The 16617-nt window shown below is 43.1% G+C and overlaps 1 protein-coding gene across 3 annotated transcripts in view; it reads left to right on the forward strand.

Annotated features, from left to right (window-relative positions):
* LOC125467184 (guanine nucleotide-binding protein subunit beta-5) overlaps positions 1–16617 on the forward strand; it is an 83593-nt gene that overhangs the window by 37707 nt on the left and 29269 nt on the right. For all 3 annotated transcript variants that reach the window (XM_048562667.2, XM_059639333.1, XM_048562668.2), the window contains one exon: positions 11350–11493. In XM_048562667.2, coding sequence (XP_048418624.1) covers positions 11350–11493 — 144 coding nt within the window. The remainder of the gene's footprint in view (positions 1–11349; positions 11494–16617) is intronic.

Below are 16617 nucleotides of genomic sequence, written 5' to 3' on the forward strand. Positions count from 1 at the left end.
TCAGACTCTGGTCACCCCTGGAGAAAGGTATGGGACACACGGAGAATTTTTCAGGCTGATTAATTGCCTCCATCAAACGGAAGAGCATTCCTTCTGCAGCCAGGAAGTCCTCGAGTAGGATTTGAACCGCTGGCCTCCTTAATCACAGGCAGGTTTGCTGGTAATTACCTTGTTTGGAGAAAGGGCCTACAAGAAATGTAGTGGCACCACTGATTTTTGAACACGGACCATTGTGCTCCCATTTCTTTGATGTCTACTTGTTTAAAATTGGCAGAAAGGAGAACAGAAAGATTGAGAGTGAGATGAAAGTGAGCCCAAAGTACGTGACACCTGAAAAGAAAAGTGGAGAAAATTGATGGAGAATGAAATAAAAAGAGAGAGATCGAATGCACAAAATGAAGGAGGGCGGTGGGAAACCAGGTGAAGGAAGAGAATAAGAGAAATAGAAACAAATGCTTCCAAAAATTGAACCCCTCCAAGTATGCTGGAAGTCTGGTACGAAGGGAGAAAAAACTGGGAATGCTCCACAAGTCTGGAAGCATCTTTGAGAGGGGAAGTTTCAGGATTGTGACTGCTCATCAGAGTTGAGCACTAAAGGCAAACAAATATTGTCTGTCGACAGTGGGGCTTGAATATTTGGAATGCTCTTTGAAATATGTAACCACAAAGCTGAGTGGGTCGCAGAACTTACGGGCAATTATATAAATACTTAAAGAAGAAAATACCCTGAAGAGTACACCAAAAAAGTTTTAATTTGAATAGACAGGTTTTGAGGATCAAAATCACAGAGTAAGGGGTTTAAGACAGGGATGAGGAGAAATTTCTTCTCACAAAGGGTGGTGCCCCTGTTCAATTCTTTACCAGAAAGGATCGTCATTGTTAAGAATGCTCAAGGCTCGGATGGACAGATTTCTAATCAAGAATAATGGAGATAAGGCAGGAAGGTTGGTGGAGGAGCAGGGCTCCTATCCTGGAACTGGTCTGCTCCAACCACTTTTTTTTTGTCTCTTTTCTTTCACTTACTGACCTTGTCTGGAGCTTGAATGATATTGGCAGCAGCGAGAGAGCTGTGCACAGACCCTGAGCAGACCCAGGGCACGGGCCTCGAGTGGCCTGAAGCCAGGCCAAAGGAACAGTCCTCGGGCGGACTTACTATAGCCCTCGAGTGGGCCCAGTGCAGAGGAGAGTGAGCCCCTAGTTACTTTTCTGGAGCAAAGACAGCACTTGGAATTGGTGGCCGCTGCACTGGCAGAGGCGGCGTTGGCAGGGTAGGCTCAGCAGCAGAAGGTAGTGCCTGAGAGCCAGCGCCCTTGTTGTTGGTTGGGCCTAGCGCTGGTGGCAGTGAAGTGTTGGTGGAAGGGCAACATCAATGAGGTGGGCCCAGTGCCAAGGAGTGCACCTCTGATATTGGTTAGTCTGACACAGGCAGTGATGAGGCGCTGTTAGAGGAGTATTGGCCCACTGGTAAAGATGGTGCCTAAGGATTGGCGACTTCGATGCTGGTTGGGTCCAGTGTAGATGGTGGCGAAGTGATGGTGATGGTGTCATTGGCGGCGATGAACTGGCTCAAGACTGTTGGATTCTGTTCAAGCTATATCTTTCCTTGTTTTCCTCGTTCTCAAATTGTTCAAAATGGCGCCATTTCATGGCAACAAATAAAAGCTTTTCACTGTATTTTATTGTATTCATACTGTAAAATACATGTGACAATTAAACGAAAATCAGAAGTGGAGTTAAGGATTATCAGATTAGCCATGATCTCATTGAACAGACTTGATGGGCCAAATGGACTCCATCTGGTTTTATGGTTAGAAAGTTTGCCCCGGTACTAATGTAATGGATCAAATAACCTCCTGTGTAAATGTCTTTGATTATACATTGTTTCATTCCCAGTTAGGAGCAAGAATTTTCCATCATCATTTTGTTCTTGGAATAGTGCAGTGCAGTATGTTTACTAAGCCTGAATATTGATGATGAAGAGAAAATATATTCAAGACAAGATGTGTCTAATGTTAGCCGATTAGTCAATGGGGAACTGTACGGTGAACGATTCTAATCATAGAAACAGAGCTTTTAATCATCATTGCGACTCAATCACTCATGAATCATTGTCTTGTATCCCTGTATTATTACCTTCCTGCTGAATATTCTATACATCCCTCAGCTTGACACATTAACCAAAAGCATTATAAAGTATTTATATTTGTAAGCCATGAATGCAGGATGTAGTCTTTCCTTCTGCAAAATTACTAACTCAAGTTAACTCATCCTTTGACAGTCCAACCTTTCTTTAGGAACATTTCTTGTCTTGTGGTTATGGTTAGATGTCAGTGGCTCTGAAACCAGTTACCATGGCAGCAGCTAAAAGTATAGAATGAACCCAGAGGCCTCTACTGGGATTGATGGAGTCACAAACAGTAGGAGTTTGATTTAATCAACCCCAAAGGATTTAGAAAATCAATCTTGGTGAGCTGTTAAATTATTGACTGTTGGAAAACATTCCAAAATGAATGAATTTCATCTAAAAACATGCCAAAATCTAAAGAAAGTAACTGGAATAAACCTAAGAGTGTGCCGTAAAAATATTCATGTTTGTTAGAGACCTTAACTCCATGTATCCTAGAGTCATAGAGATCTACAGCACAGAGAAAGGCCCTTTGGCCCATTATGTTCTGCCAGTCAAAAACATTCACCTTGCTGTTAAAGTCCCATTTTCCATGCCTTGGCCTTGGCATTGTAAGTGCAGATTGAAATACTTCTTAAATGTTATGAGGGCTTCTGGCTCTCTCACCCTTTTAGGCAGTGAATCCCAGATTCCCACCACTCTAAGATGAAAATGTTTGTCCTCACATCCCCTCTAAACCTCGTGCCCCTTATCTTAAACCTACATGCCAAGTCATTGATCCTTCCATCAAGGGGAAAACTTTCTTCCTGTTGACCCTGTCTATGCCCCTCATAATTTCATACTCCTTAATCATGAGCTCCTCAATCTCTTCTGCTCCATGGAAAACAACCCAGTCTCTCCAATCTCTCTTCATAACTGAAACTCTCCGGTCTGGGCAGATCTACTCAAAAACCCTCTCCAGTGCTATCATATCCCTCCTACTTGTGAATACCTTGATTCTTGAAAAATTGTAGAGAAGAACAAAGCCAAAAGTTAGTGATTTTCTGTCGTGGACGTGATTACATTGATAGAGAGCTTAAATTAGAAAACCATCGTTGCACAGCTATAGGAGAAAAAAGGAAAAAAGACTGATATTTGCTTTTGGCAACTGGCCTGGAAAGATAATGCAGATTAATTATTGCTTTGAGGATATAGTAGATGATTCAGTAGATGTAGCAGATGTTGCTACACTCAGGGGCTAGCAGCTGGTTGGATGCTGAATTGATAAGTCAAGGGAGTACTGGTGCTGACCACCCAACCATAGAGAATGTTGAAAAAAGCGAAAACAAGAATGAACAGGTGCTGACTAGGGTGTTGGGCAGGAGGCTGTTTTGCTTTAGAAGCTGCCGAATGGGAAGCTGTTTTGGTTTTGTTCTGTACAGTTATTCTCCAGTTATCAACATGTTGAAAGTTCTATGACTTCCTCAGTCAGTTAAAAACTAGTAGAAGTCTCTAGAGATCTGCAGAAGCTGTTTGCATTGACCAGTCACTTTGAAATTCAAGCAACACATGCAGTTTTATGTGCCTGTATTAAGGGATTTCATGAAAGTCTGGTATTCGTCATTGAAATGGTTATGAAACTGGCAGTTGACAATTATTTTATTTTCTTTTAAATTGATGTCTGGCAGAAATCTACATGGTTAAACCCATTCCATTTTCCTCTACTGATTGAACAGTATGTGAGAGGGAGTGAATTATGTTCAGAGAAGACTGGGCTTAGATAATAGGTATAAAGTAGATGACTTTGAGGTTTATCTGTGTTCTGCTAAAGTTACATTATAAATAAGAAATTGTTCATTTTTGTTTAAGTTATAAACTTTGTGTCCAAGATCTCTTATTTCTAAACTATAGATGGGAACAACTGAGTAATTTTGAGGATCATTAGATGCTTTACTTCTGTTGTGTTGTGAGCCCAGTGATAGGGAGACTCAATTGATTTGTCTTTGCTATTCTTGTGTTGTAATACCAGTCAGGAATTGGCCGCACGGTTAGAACACAGAACACAGAACAGTACAGCACAGAACAGGCCCTTCAGCCCACGATGTTGTGCCAACCATTGATCCTCATGTATGCACCCTCAAATTTCTGTGACCATATGCATGTCCAGCAGTCTCTTGGAACAGTCACTCTGTGATATGTGGAAGTCATTGCAATATTTCTGAAGTCTGGGAAGGAACATTCATCTTTTTGATGTTGGCTGTGAGTTTTTTTTCCTGTTCATTCGTTGAATGTGAGTGCCAGGACAGCATTTGTTGCCTTTGGGTCCATTTTCTTGAACAATTGCAGTCTGTGTGTTGTAGTGACTCCCAAATAAGCTCTTGAGTAATAATAACCATGATATGTGGGGCATGGTAGACATGGTTGAAGTGAAAGAGCAGTCATAGAACATAGAACATAGAACATTACAGCACAGTACAGGCCCTTCGGCCCTCGATGTTGTGCCGACCTGTCATACCGATCTGAAGCCCATCTAACCTACACTATTCCATGTACATCCATATGCTTATCCAGTGACGACTTAAATGTACTTAAAGTTGGCGAATCTACTACCGTTGCAGGCAAAGTGTTCCATTCCCTTACTACTCTCGGAGTAAAGAAACTACCTCTGACATCTGTCCTATATCTTTCACCCCTCAATTTAAAGCTATGCCCCCTCGTGCTCGCTGTCACCATCCTAGGAAAAAGGCTCTCCCTATCCACCCTATCTAACCCTCTGATTATTTTATATGTCTCAATTAAGTCACCTCTCAACCTTCTTCTCTCTGACGAAAACAGCCTCAAGTCCCTCAGCCTTTCCTCATAAGACCTTCCCTCCATACCAGGCAACATCCTAGTAAATCTCCTCTGCACCCTTTCCAAAGCTTCCACATCCTTCTTATAATGCGGTGACCAGAACTGTACGTAATACTCCAAGTGCAGCCGCACCAGAGTTTTGTACAGCTTCACCATAACCTCTTGGTTCCGGAACTCGATCCCTCTATTAATAAAAGCTAAAACACTGTATGCCTTCTTAACAGCCCTGTCAACCTGGGTGGCAACTTTCAAGGATCTGTGTACATGGACACCGAGATCTCTCTGCTCATCTACACTACCAAGAATCTTACCATTAGCCCAGTACTTTGCCTTCCGTTTACTCCTACCAAAGTGCATCACCTCACACTTGTCTGCATTAAACTCCATTTGCCACCTCTCAGCCCAGCTCTGCAGCTTATCTATGTCTCTCTGCAACCTACAGCATCCTTCGTCACTATCCACAACTCCACCGACCTTAGTGTCGTCTGCAAATTTACTAACCCATCCTTCTACGCCCTCATCCAGGTCATTTATAAAAATGACAAACAGCAGTGGACCCAACACCGACCCTTGCAGTACACCACTAGTAACTGGTCTCCAGGATGAACATTTCCCATCAACTACCACCCTCTGTCTTCTTTCAGCAAGCCAATTTCCGATCCAAACTGCTATATCTCCCACAATCCCATTCCTCCGCATTTTGTACAATAGCCTATTGTGGGGAACCTTATCGAACGCCTTGCTGAAATCCATATACACCACATCAACCGGTTTACTCTCATCTACCTGTTTGGTCACCTTCTCAAAGAACTCAATAAGGTTTGTGAGGCACGACCTACCCTTCACAAAACCGTGCTGACTATCCCTAATCAATTTATTCTTTTCTAGATGATTGTAAATCCTATCCCTTATAACCTTTTCCAACACTTTACAAACAACTGAGGTAAGGCTCACTGGTCTATAATTACCAGGGTTGTCTCTACTCCCCTTCTTGAACAGGGGAACCACATTTGCTATCCTCCAGTCATCTGGCACTATTCCTGTAGACAATGACGAATTAAAGATCAATGCCAAAGGCTTGGCAATCTCTTCCCTGGCTTCCCAGAGGATCCTAGGATAAATCCCATCCGGCCCAGGGGACTTATCTATCTTCACACTCTGTAGGATTTCTAATACCTCTTCCTTGTGAACCTCAATCCCACCTAGTCTAGTAGCCTGTATCTCAGTATTCTCCTCAACAACATTGTCGTTTTCTAGAGTGAATACTGTTGAAAAATATTCATTTAGTGCTTCCCCTATCTCCTCTGACTCCACACACAATTGCCCACAACTTTGATTGGCCCTAATCTTACTTTTGTCATTCTTTTATTCCTTAAATACCTATAAAAAGCCTTAGGGTTTACCCTGATCCTATCCGCCAACAACTTCTCATGTCTCCTCCTGGCTCTTCTGAGCTCTCTCTTTAGGTCTTTCCTGGCTACCTCGTAGCCCTCAAGCGCCCTAACTGAGCCTTCACATCTCATCCTAACATAAGCCTTCTTCTTCCTCTTGACCAGAGATTCCACTTCCTTTGTAAACCACGGCTCCCGCGCTCTACAGCTTCCTCCCTGCTTGACAGGTACATACTTATCTGGGACACACAGGAGCTTTTCCTCGAATAGACTCCACATTTCTAATGTGCCCATCCCCTGCAGTTTCCTTCCCTATCCTGTGCTCCCTAAATGTTGCCTAATCTCATCGTAATTGCCTTTCCCCCAGCTATAACTCTTGCCCAGTGGTATACACCTATCCCTTTCCATCACTAAAGTAAACATAACAGAATTGTGATCGCTATCACCAAAGAGCTCACCTACTTCCAAATCTAACACCTGGCCGGGCTCATTACCCAGTTCAAATCTAATGTGGCTTCACCCCTTGTTGACCTATCTACATACTGTGTCAGGAAGCCCTCCTGCACACACTGGACAAAAACTGACCCATCTATAGTACTCGAACTATAGTGTTCCCAGTCAATATTTGGAAAGTTGAAGTCCCCCATGACAACTACCCTGTCTCTCTCACTCCTATCGAAAATCATTTTTACTATCCTTTCCTCTACATATCTGGAACTATTCGGAGGCCTATAGAAAACTCCCAACAGGGTGACCTCTCCTTTCCTGTTTCAAACCTCAGCCCATGCTACCTCAGTTGACGAGTCCCTAAACATCCTTTCTGCAACTGTGATACTGTTCTTGACAGTCCTCGCAACCCTGTTGAGTCCTTAGCTTAGGTTGTTCCTCTGGCAAGAGGCACCTATTATTCAGTCAGCCTGCACATGCAAATGATTGCAGAACAAATTGCAGGTGGTTGGTGATAGTTGCAGACCTTGAAGAAGCCTGCCCACTGTTGGAGGAAGCCAGACCACCCATGCAGACACGGGGAGAATATGCAAGTTCCGCACACAGTTGCCTGAGGGTGTAATTGAACCTGTGACCCTGGCACTGTGAGGTAGCAGTGCCAACCACTGAGCCATAGTACCAGCTGAGACCATGTAGAGGACTGAAGAAACGCAGATAGAATGAAACATTCAATGCAATCGGAATGTTTAACGACTGAAGAGTTCAAGGGATTAGGGGAGAAACTTCCCCAGATATTCACCTCCCCTTTTCATATAAATTTTAGTAAACATTATTATTGCAGAGTTAGGTTTAAACCTTATCTCCATTGTTTTATATACTTGAATAAACTGAAGAAATGTATCAGAAAAAGGAAACGGATTGCCCTAACACCAATAGGCATAGAGATAATCTGCTTGACATAGTTGATTGGATCATATGATTTCCACTTTGTGGTGCTATTTGTCGTTATGGAGTGTTTCTGATTCACCAGCCTTCTAGTGCATGTTGCGTTAGAATCCTTTCCTAGGATTTGGCACAGCTCACTTGTCACTCCTTTGGGCAGTTTTGTATTTGGCTTCCAGTTTGATACAGAGGAATATTGAGCTTTGCGGGACCATCTAGCGGTTCTCCACGCTAGGTTCATGATTTATAGAGAAGGAGGTGGCTGACCTAGGTAAAATAAAAGTAATCATTGTCAGTGGAAACAAACAGGTTGTGCATTCTGTAATAGCCTGGATCTTAGCCACTTGGTGAGACAGAAACCAAGATCACATATCTATCTTTGTTTATTGACCACTCAGTCATAGCTCCTTCCTCAGACCAGTCCCACTGTTCAGTGTGTTCTTAATTTTTTTGTATATCCAAAAATCTGTTCACTCCTTCTATCTACACAGTCAATTCCTCACTCAATTAAGCTCGATCGTCAGTGTCAGTAAGCGTGGAGCTGAACAAACACAGCAGGTCAGGCAGCATCACAGGAGCAGGAAAGTCAGCATTTCAGGCCAAAACCCTCCAGCAGGGTTTCTGCCTGATGAAGAGTTTCAGCCTGAAATGCTGACTTTCCTGTTGCTAAGATGCTGTCTGGCCTACCGTGTCTGTCCAGCACCACATTTATTGATTCTAGCTTCCAGCATCTGCAGTCCTTACTGTCTGATGAAGGGTCTAGGCCCGAAACGTCAGCTTTTGTGCTCCTAAGATGCTGCTTGGCCTGCTGTGTTCATTCAGCTCCACACTTTGTTATCTCTTAAACCCAATCACCACCTGCCCCACTTGCTAAATTAACACACTGCATTTCTACTTATTGAATTCCAGCCTGAAGGGTTTCCTGTCTGTCCTTCTTGTTACGGGCCCAATTTCAGATAAATTTTGACCACCAATTCAGCATCTTGGCAGGAAAATAACATGACGTCTTCAGGTTCGAAAGCACAGATGGACTGTTTGATCCAGCTGATATCCTGCTATGAAAGGCAAGAACGGATGATTGAATTTGTCTCACTAGATGGCACATGTGTACAGGAAATGGCAGCTGAGCATCATACTGCGATATGAAGCATTGGGAGAAAGGGCTTGCATTTATATGGCACCTAATCACATTGTGGGGAGGTGATCCTAAATGCATCACATTTTTTTTGAAGTGCAGTCAAGATTGTTAGCTATGATTCATCTGTATTAAATTATCTTGTCTGTACAAAAGTAACTCCCATCCTTGCACTACTGTCAGTACGGTGTTGACAATGCATGGATACTTTAGTAATAGCAATGTGTGAGTGTAAGAAAGAATTGTTGAAGTTTCAGAGAGCAAAACTGTATGAGATTCATCAGTAGTGAAGGGTGCAGGTATCTTTTTGTCACCCAGTTGTGTTAGTAAGTAGTACCTTTAGATTTTGAAATGTTTCCGTTTTAGTTCTCCTCTCATGAAGATCCCGGGGTTTGATTGAATAAGAGCCACTGTCCTTTCTCACTAAAGTGTCTGCATGAAGAAAAAAATTATTACATGCCATTCAATCGTGGATGAATGAACCCACTCTCCTGGAGTTTAAATGATTGTCTTCAGTGTCTTGGAGATAAATTTTCCAGTTTTCACAAATTGGCTTTGCATTTTATCATTCTTTGTTGCCTCTGTCAAACAATCACACAGGCATTTTTTTAAAAACTCGAAGCTAGTTGAGAGAATAAAATATTTTGCAAATGCCTGCCTGATACTCCTGATGATTCAGCAAGTTCCCACAGTCCTGAGCTGATCTTGATGCTCTTGGAAGGTCCCAAGCCCATTTCCTGGATTGGGCTGAGAAAGCTGCTCTCAGCCAGGTTTTGTGCTGTCTGACAAGGTCAGGGTTTGCCATGTGACGACTCCCACATTAAACAACCGGCTCACACCTTACCAAGGCTAATGTGTGTACGGTAATCTCTTGGTGTGTTAAGGATACTTCCTCAGCAAACAGTCAGTTTCAAGAGAGGTTGAGAGGAGGGGAGCTGTTTGCAATAGATTCAGTCCTCCCAGCCATAAACCCTGACAGCAGTTTCACTCGTCCAGTGACGGCAACTTTGAGACAAGCTGCTGCTCAGGTGAACTTGCTCACGCTCCCCTAATACACTGCTGATGCCACAGAATCATATTGCACAAAAGGAACTCATTTGGCCCTTTGGCCCATTGTACTAGTGCTAGTGCTTTAAGAGAGCTTTCCAATTAACTCACCTTTCATGCTCTTTCCCCATAGACCGATGAATCCTTGTTGACATTGTCTAATATGCCCAAAATTGCCATGGTCACTGTAAGGCAGAACCCAGAAAGGTTTAAAAAGCTAATTTTCTGAAAATTACGTCAAAATTACAGTTGGAGCATCACAGCACTGCAAAGCAAACTGGGACATCATGTTTCGAAGGAGCTTCACAGGGGCTTGTGTTTGCGGCGAGGTTTTGGTGGAGTGGTAATGTCACAGGGCAAGCATTCCCTCACCCAGGCCTGTGACCTGGAGGCAGGGGTTCAGGTACCACCTTGCCAGATGGTGACATTTGAATTTAATAAAATCTAGAAAAGAGGGCTGGTCTAATGGTAGCCCTTTAACAAATGTTGATTCTTGGTTAAACCATCAGGGTCACTAACGACCTTTTGGGAAGAAAATTTGTTGCTGTCACCTGATCCGGCCTAAATGTGACATGTCTGTAGAGAGGAAGCAGAGTTAACTTTTTGGTTGCGTGAACGAGGGTTACTTGACCTGAACCAATGACTCTGATTTCTCGCTACAGGTGTTGCCAGGCCTGCTGAGCTTTTCCAGCAATACTGTCCTTGTTTCTTCTTTTCTGGCCTTTATCTGGTATCTACTACACTGATGTTTGTGGGAGATTGCTGCACACAAATTGGCTGACACATTTCCTGCATTACAACCATGACTACACTTCAAAAGCACTGCATTGGCTGTGAAGAAAGTTCAGACATCCTGATATGTAAATGCAAGTTTTTATTTTTACTTTGGCACTCATTGGAATCTTACTAAGAAAGACCGGAAGATGCTGTTCTCGGAAATGATAAAAGGTTATGCTCCTATAGTAACAGGTGTTATTTTGAGACTGATGGAGGTTATTGGGGTAGAATTGAAGAGAGCTTTACTCAATGCCTGCCCGTGTTATACCTGGCCTGGGGCAGGGGCTTGTTGGTGACATGTGACTTGGCCCTCGGAAAGCTTGTCCATCGCAAGAACCTGAGAGTGGAGACTTTCAACATGGGGGGGGGGCTGATATGCTGCAGCCACCACATGGTAAACTCTCCCATTCTTACTGTCTTGTGCATCAGAAACATTTACTGATTATCAATCAATTGGCCACATTATAGCACACCTTCCACAGCCATCAAGTCCTGAGGTGGGAGTTAAATCTGGAGCTTCTGGCCCAGAGATTGAGATACTTACCCATTGTACCACAAGACCACCTCAGTTTTGACCTTGTTGCCAGTTTGAAAAGCAAATGTGGTTGCCTCCTTGATGACCTTTTTTGTCTTCTTTTCCTGTATCTCCATAGATTCTGACATCGAGTGGTGATGGAACCTGTGCACTTTGGGACGTTGAGAGTGGGCAGTTGCTTCAGAGCTTTCATGGGCATGGTGCGGATGTCCTTTGCCTTGACTTGGCCCCATCTGAGACCGGCCATACATTTGTGTCAGGGGTGAGTGTTTACTCAGGGACAAGGACATCATTAAGACCCTTTGAAGATGTTACTGTGCAGTATCCAAAACACGGTGTCGAATGTTGACCTGATGAGTTGTGTCAGTGGAATTACTTTGAAGAATTATGAGGAGTGATTGTATATTTTTACCGGTTCAAAGTGTTTCTGTCCTTCCTTTAGCAGCCATCTGGACATTACCATAGACAAGTTAGCAACTCCCTTCTGTATGCAATCATTTTCTGTCTTTAAAAAGGATTACATTTGGTAGCCCCCAAAAACGGGCAAGGAGTAGGTGATGTGCGATTGCCATGTATTTGTTGGTTGCACTTCCTGCAGTCTGCTAACTTCAGGCTACCTGCTGCACTGCAAGTACAGACTGCACTGTTCACAGGGTTTGTGCAGAGAGCTAATGTCATGTATGGCTAGCAACACTTAAAGCTAACGTGCAGTTATTTAGGGGGGGTTGCATTGTGGCAGGTGTAGGGCTGGCACTCGTGCAGGAAGTGATTATACTCTGGGTAACATTGAATGATGAAATGAAATGGGAGAGTGCAAACTTCATTGTTTTGCATGCTGCTGTGGAGATCCTGCTGGAAGAGGTAGGAAGAAGGAGGAATGCCCTGCATTCAAAGGGGGCTCGGAGATCCTTTGGACTCACAGTCAGAAAGCAGTGGACACCAATCAATGGCTGGATTCAAACCCAAGGTTTTGGATACAGTGCTGCACAAAATTCAAAGACCTGACACCATGGATTGAGGACAATGATTGTGTCTTCAGATGCCATTTCATACCAGCTACACCAGCTGTCACACACATGCTGTTCAATTCACCACTCCCCAATCACCCATGCACCAACAATCTGTATGATTTTCTATGTCACTGATACACACCCTCAGACATTTAGTACTCCTGCTACCCTCACACCCATGTAGTGTCAGCTGTTTGACCACAAGACTCACATCATCCTGATTCTGAGACTCCAGATGCACTTCCCCTCCCTCATGAAGGGGCAAGGTAGGTGATAGCCAGAGGTAGCAGGAATGACTAGAGGGGGCAGGTGTGCCAGTTACCCCATAAAGGAAATGGTGTTGACCATTTGTAGCCATTCATTGTTGAGGCTATGACCAATGGAGGGGCTCAAGCCATCAAAGGTGATGGTGTCCTCATTGATAATTCTGTTTCTCATATTCCCCTACTCCTCACCTCATTTTCTCTTCTAATGTATAACTGCAGCTATTGTAAACAACCATTCACTATCCCATTGCGCAGCATTCCTTTATCCCTGTGCATTTCAGAACTCAAGAAGTGCTATCTGCATAGGCTGCGAAGGGATAGCATGAAGGCAGTGTTGATGAAAAAGTCCTTCACTCAATTTCAACCTCTTAGCCTCCTGCTCTGATACTGATCTGTATTGAGTTGTAGAGATATACAGCACTGAAACAGAACCTTCAGTCCAACTCATCCATGCCAGCCAGATATCCTAAATTAATCTAGTTCCATTACACAGTATTCCAAAAGCAGTCTAACCAATGGTCTGTACAGCTACAACATGACCTCCCAACTTCTATACTCAATGCACTGACCAATAAAGGTAAGTGTGCCAAATACCTTTTTCGCCACCCTGTCTACCCGTGACTCCATTTTCAACGTCTCTCTGTTCGGCCACACCCCTTACCATTAGTTATATAGGTCCTGCCCTGATTTGCCTTACCAAAACGTAGCACCTCACATTTAACCAAAATAAACTGCATCTGCCACTCCTCCACCCATTTGCCCATCTGATCAATGTCCCATTGTACTGTGAGGTAACCTTCTTCGCTGTCCACTAAACCCCTAATTTTGGTGTCATCTCTAAACTTACTAAAGACAACATAGAGACAAGACTAACATCTTCCAAACACCTGTAGCCATGGCCGGGCAGGAAATCTACATAAATTACACTGGAGACGATTTGGTTCAGAGTGTCTAAACAGTAGCCTAACAGTTGATGGTCGGGCGTCATGAACTGGGGAACCCTGGCCAAGACGTGTGCTATGTCAAAGGACGAGAACGAATCCCACAGCAATTTAGCGCAGGACTTTCTGCAGAGATTGGAACCATCATTTCCAGGCTCTGCGTGTAATATCTGATAGTCAGTGTCTCAGCTTCCACTGCAGCATAGCTGTCAGTCTGCAGTGGTGTCGTGGTAATGTCAATGGACCAGTAATCCCAACATCTGGGCTAATGATCCAGGCTATAAAAGCAAAGTACTGCAGATGGTGGAAATCTGAAACAAACACACTGAGAATGCTGGAGAAACTCAGCAAGTCTGGTAGCATCTGTAGAGAGACAAACAGAGTTAACATTTCAAGCCTGGTGCGAGGATTCTTCAGAAATATTAACTCTCTCTTTTGTGCGGATATGGCTTTATGCCTTTCTCTTCCAGCAACTTGTCCTGCACTGTGTGTAAGCCCGTCAATTGTCCAAGTTTTACTTTATTCCAAGGAAAAATATCTGACAGCAACAGATTTTTAGTGAAACTTTAAAGTTAACAATATGTCCTTCAGCATTTGCCACTTCACTTGCTGTTAACCTTAGGCACTTAAACAAAAATACAATAGGAAACACCATCCTCAAGCAGAATCAAAGCATCAGAGAGTAGAAATTAACTAGCCAACAACCTGTGAGTAGTTGATACGAAAATAAAGTTGCTGGAAAAGCTCAGCAGGCCTGGCAGCATCTGTGAAGGAAGAAACAGAGTTAACGTTCTTGGTCCAGGACCAGGAATGTTAATTGTTTTTTTCCTTCACAGGTGCTGCCAGACCTGCTGAGCTTTTCCAGCAACTTTGTTTTCGTTCCTGATTTACAGCATCCACAGTTCTTTCAGTTTTTACTTCGTGAGTCGTTGATGATCATTTTAAATCGCACTGGTTAAGGAAGGTGATGGAATCCTTCCTCCTGCTCATACCTGCTCAGCTGTATGAGGCTCAAATAGAGCATTCACTGGAGTGTTAAGCAGTAAAATAGCATTGCTGGTGAGAGAACAGCACACCATTAGAGGTCATGATCTGGCTGATTCATACCTCTGGAAGTCATTCATTGCATGTCCATTTATGTCCTCACCCAGTGTGGTATCCAGCACAAGGTGGTGTTGCCATTTTTTTCAACACTAGATGATACCCTTGACAACTAAACAACAAGCACCGGATTCCAGTTTTGCCCCTCAAACCCTGGAATTTCACCAAAGGGTGCAGTTTGACCCAAAAATTCAACCATCTTCTCATTTCAGTTGGTTTCAAACTTCCTGTAAATCTTATTAGAATACAGTTGAATTTAAACTGAGGAGTTAAGGAGCATAGACAGTTGGGCCCAAGGAAAGTGAAGGATTGTCACTATAGGTTCCTTCCATAATTTAGACAACTGAAGTTGTGACTTATTTATTGATCATTCTTGCATATTAACTTACTTAATAATTGTGATTAGAGAAATTAAAAATAAATTTTTGAGATTTACACCAATGCCGTTAGATGCACACAATGAGACATCCTTGGAGGAATTTTTTTTGTGAAACGTCAGAAGAATGAATTTCTTTCTTTCTGCAACTGAAAATCGAGTCTGAATATGAAGAGAGGATTTAAGTGGTTGTCATATTGGGGATTGGTTCATTCTGGTGGACAGAGATGTACTTGTTGCAGGAATCAGTTGGAAAACATGGAAAAGCTTTGGGCTCTAATTGTCTGAGGTTTCACTGCCTATTGAGCCACATCGCTAATTGCAGCATGTATATCGGGGGCACAAATACACAGGAAATTCCAGTGTCAAATAGGAGAGCATTTGCTCTGGTTGCTATGTGCACTGCAACTGCATTCATCTGCATTTGTTTGCTTGGTATTTCTTGCAAAAACATGAACATCTCTGTGACTCATTTAGCACACATAGCCAATGAAGCAATTCTTCCTGACTGTGAGGCAGGAGTGTTGTTTTAATGACAGAACTTTGCTTGTTCCCATTTTGATCAGCGCAATTTCAGCAAATAATGCACCAGATGTTCCTTTTAATGCAATTTTCAGATTCCAATGTGGTTGAGCTAAGTTGCTTTCTGCTCTTGTGGCTGTCAGTGTCACTGCACCCTCCTCATGTAAGTGTAATGACAGCTCTGCCCAGCCAATTGGAGATGCTGTTTTACAGGAAACACGGTGCAGGAAATTGTGGGCTCGCAGCTTGGGATTTTCCAACCATTCATTTGATGTGTGGAAAATTACAGGTTGGGCAACTGAGATGGAAGGATAGTAAAAAGACCAAGTAACTGTGACATTGCCTTTTGAACTCGTGAGAAATGAAAGGAAATTGAATAGACACATGAAAAAGGAACATGGTCAGAACTGCTAGAGGAAACTTGGGGTTGGGGCAGCCTAGATTCACTGGTTAATCTTTCACCAAGGTATAATGGGCCAAATGGTCTCATTTGATGCTGTGTACTGGAATTTACAAGGAATCACCGTCCATGTATGTGAGCCTTCCCCTCTTTCCAATGTAGCCATCCTACTCTGGGAGTAGAATTAATTGCTCCAAGGTGAGACTTCTGCACGAATCTGATTGGCCAGCAGTTCCTATAGTCTCCAAAGTGCCAAAGTAGAACAGTGGCCACTGCTGGAACTGTGGACGATCCTGATGAAATCATGTTGGAATCTGGACTTCCAGCAAAGTCTTGGGGTTTTGGTTAGGCTTGACCGCTGTACCCAAAGTTGGGCTATTAGCTTTGAGAGGCCATAGGGGTAAGATGGTTAAAGAGGAGGGTAAGGTGCTGAGTGGTGTGCCGCAAGAAAGAAGACCTATACTCCATGCCCAACAGCTGTATTAGTGAAATCCTGCCAGATTCTGCCTTTCCCTGTCCGGGGCAAAAGAATGCCCTTAATCACCTTAAGTTGGGAAAATATGAATGCTTTTAAGAGAATAGTAAAAAAAAAGTGATTGAAATTTTGTCAACTTTAATAGAACACAAGAAATTTTCCTTGGAATTCTTTAGAACTCCTTCATAATATATTATCAGTTGGACATCTAATGTTCATATTTATTCATGTTAAAAGCTACTGCATGCTAAAGAGTCTCACAAGCTCTTTGGGAAAAGCAGATATTTTTCAAGTA

The sequence above is a fragment of the Stegostoma tigrinum genome, chromosome 33 (assembly GCF_030684315.1).
Source record: "Stegostoma tigrinum isolate sSteTig4 chromosome 33, sSteTig4.hap1, whole genome shotgun sequence".
Lineage (NCBI taxonomy): Eukaryota > Metazoa > Chordata > Chondrichthyes > Orectolobiformes > Stegostomatidae > Stegostoma > Stegostoma tigrinum.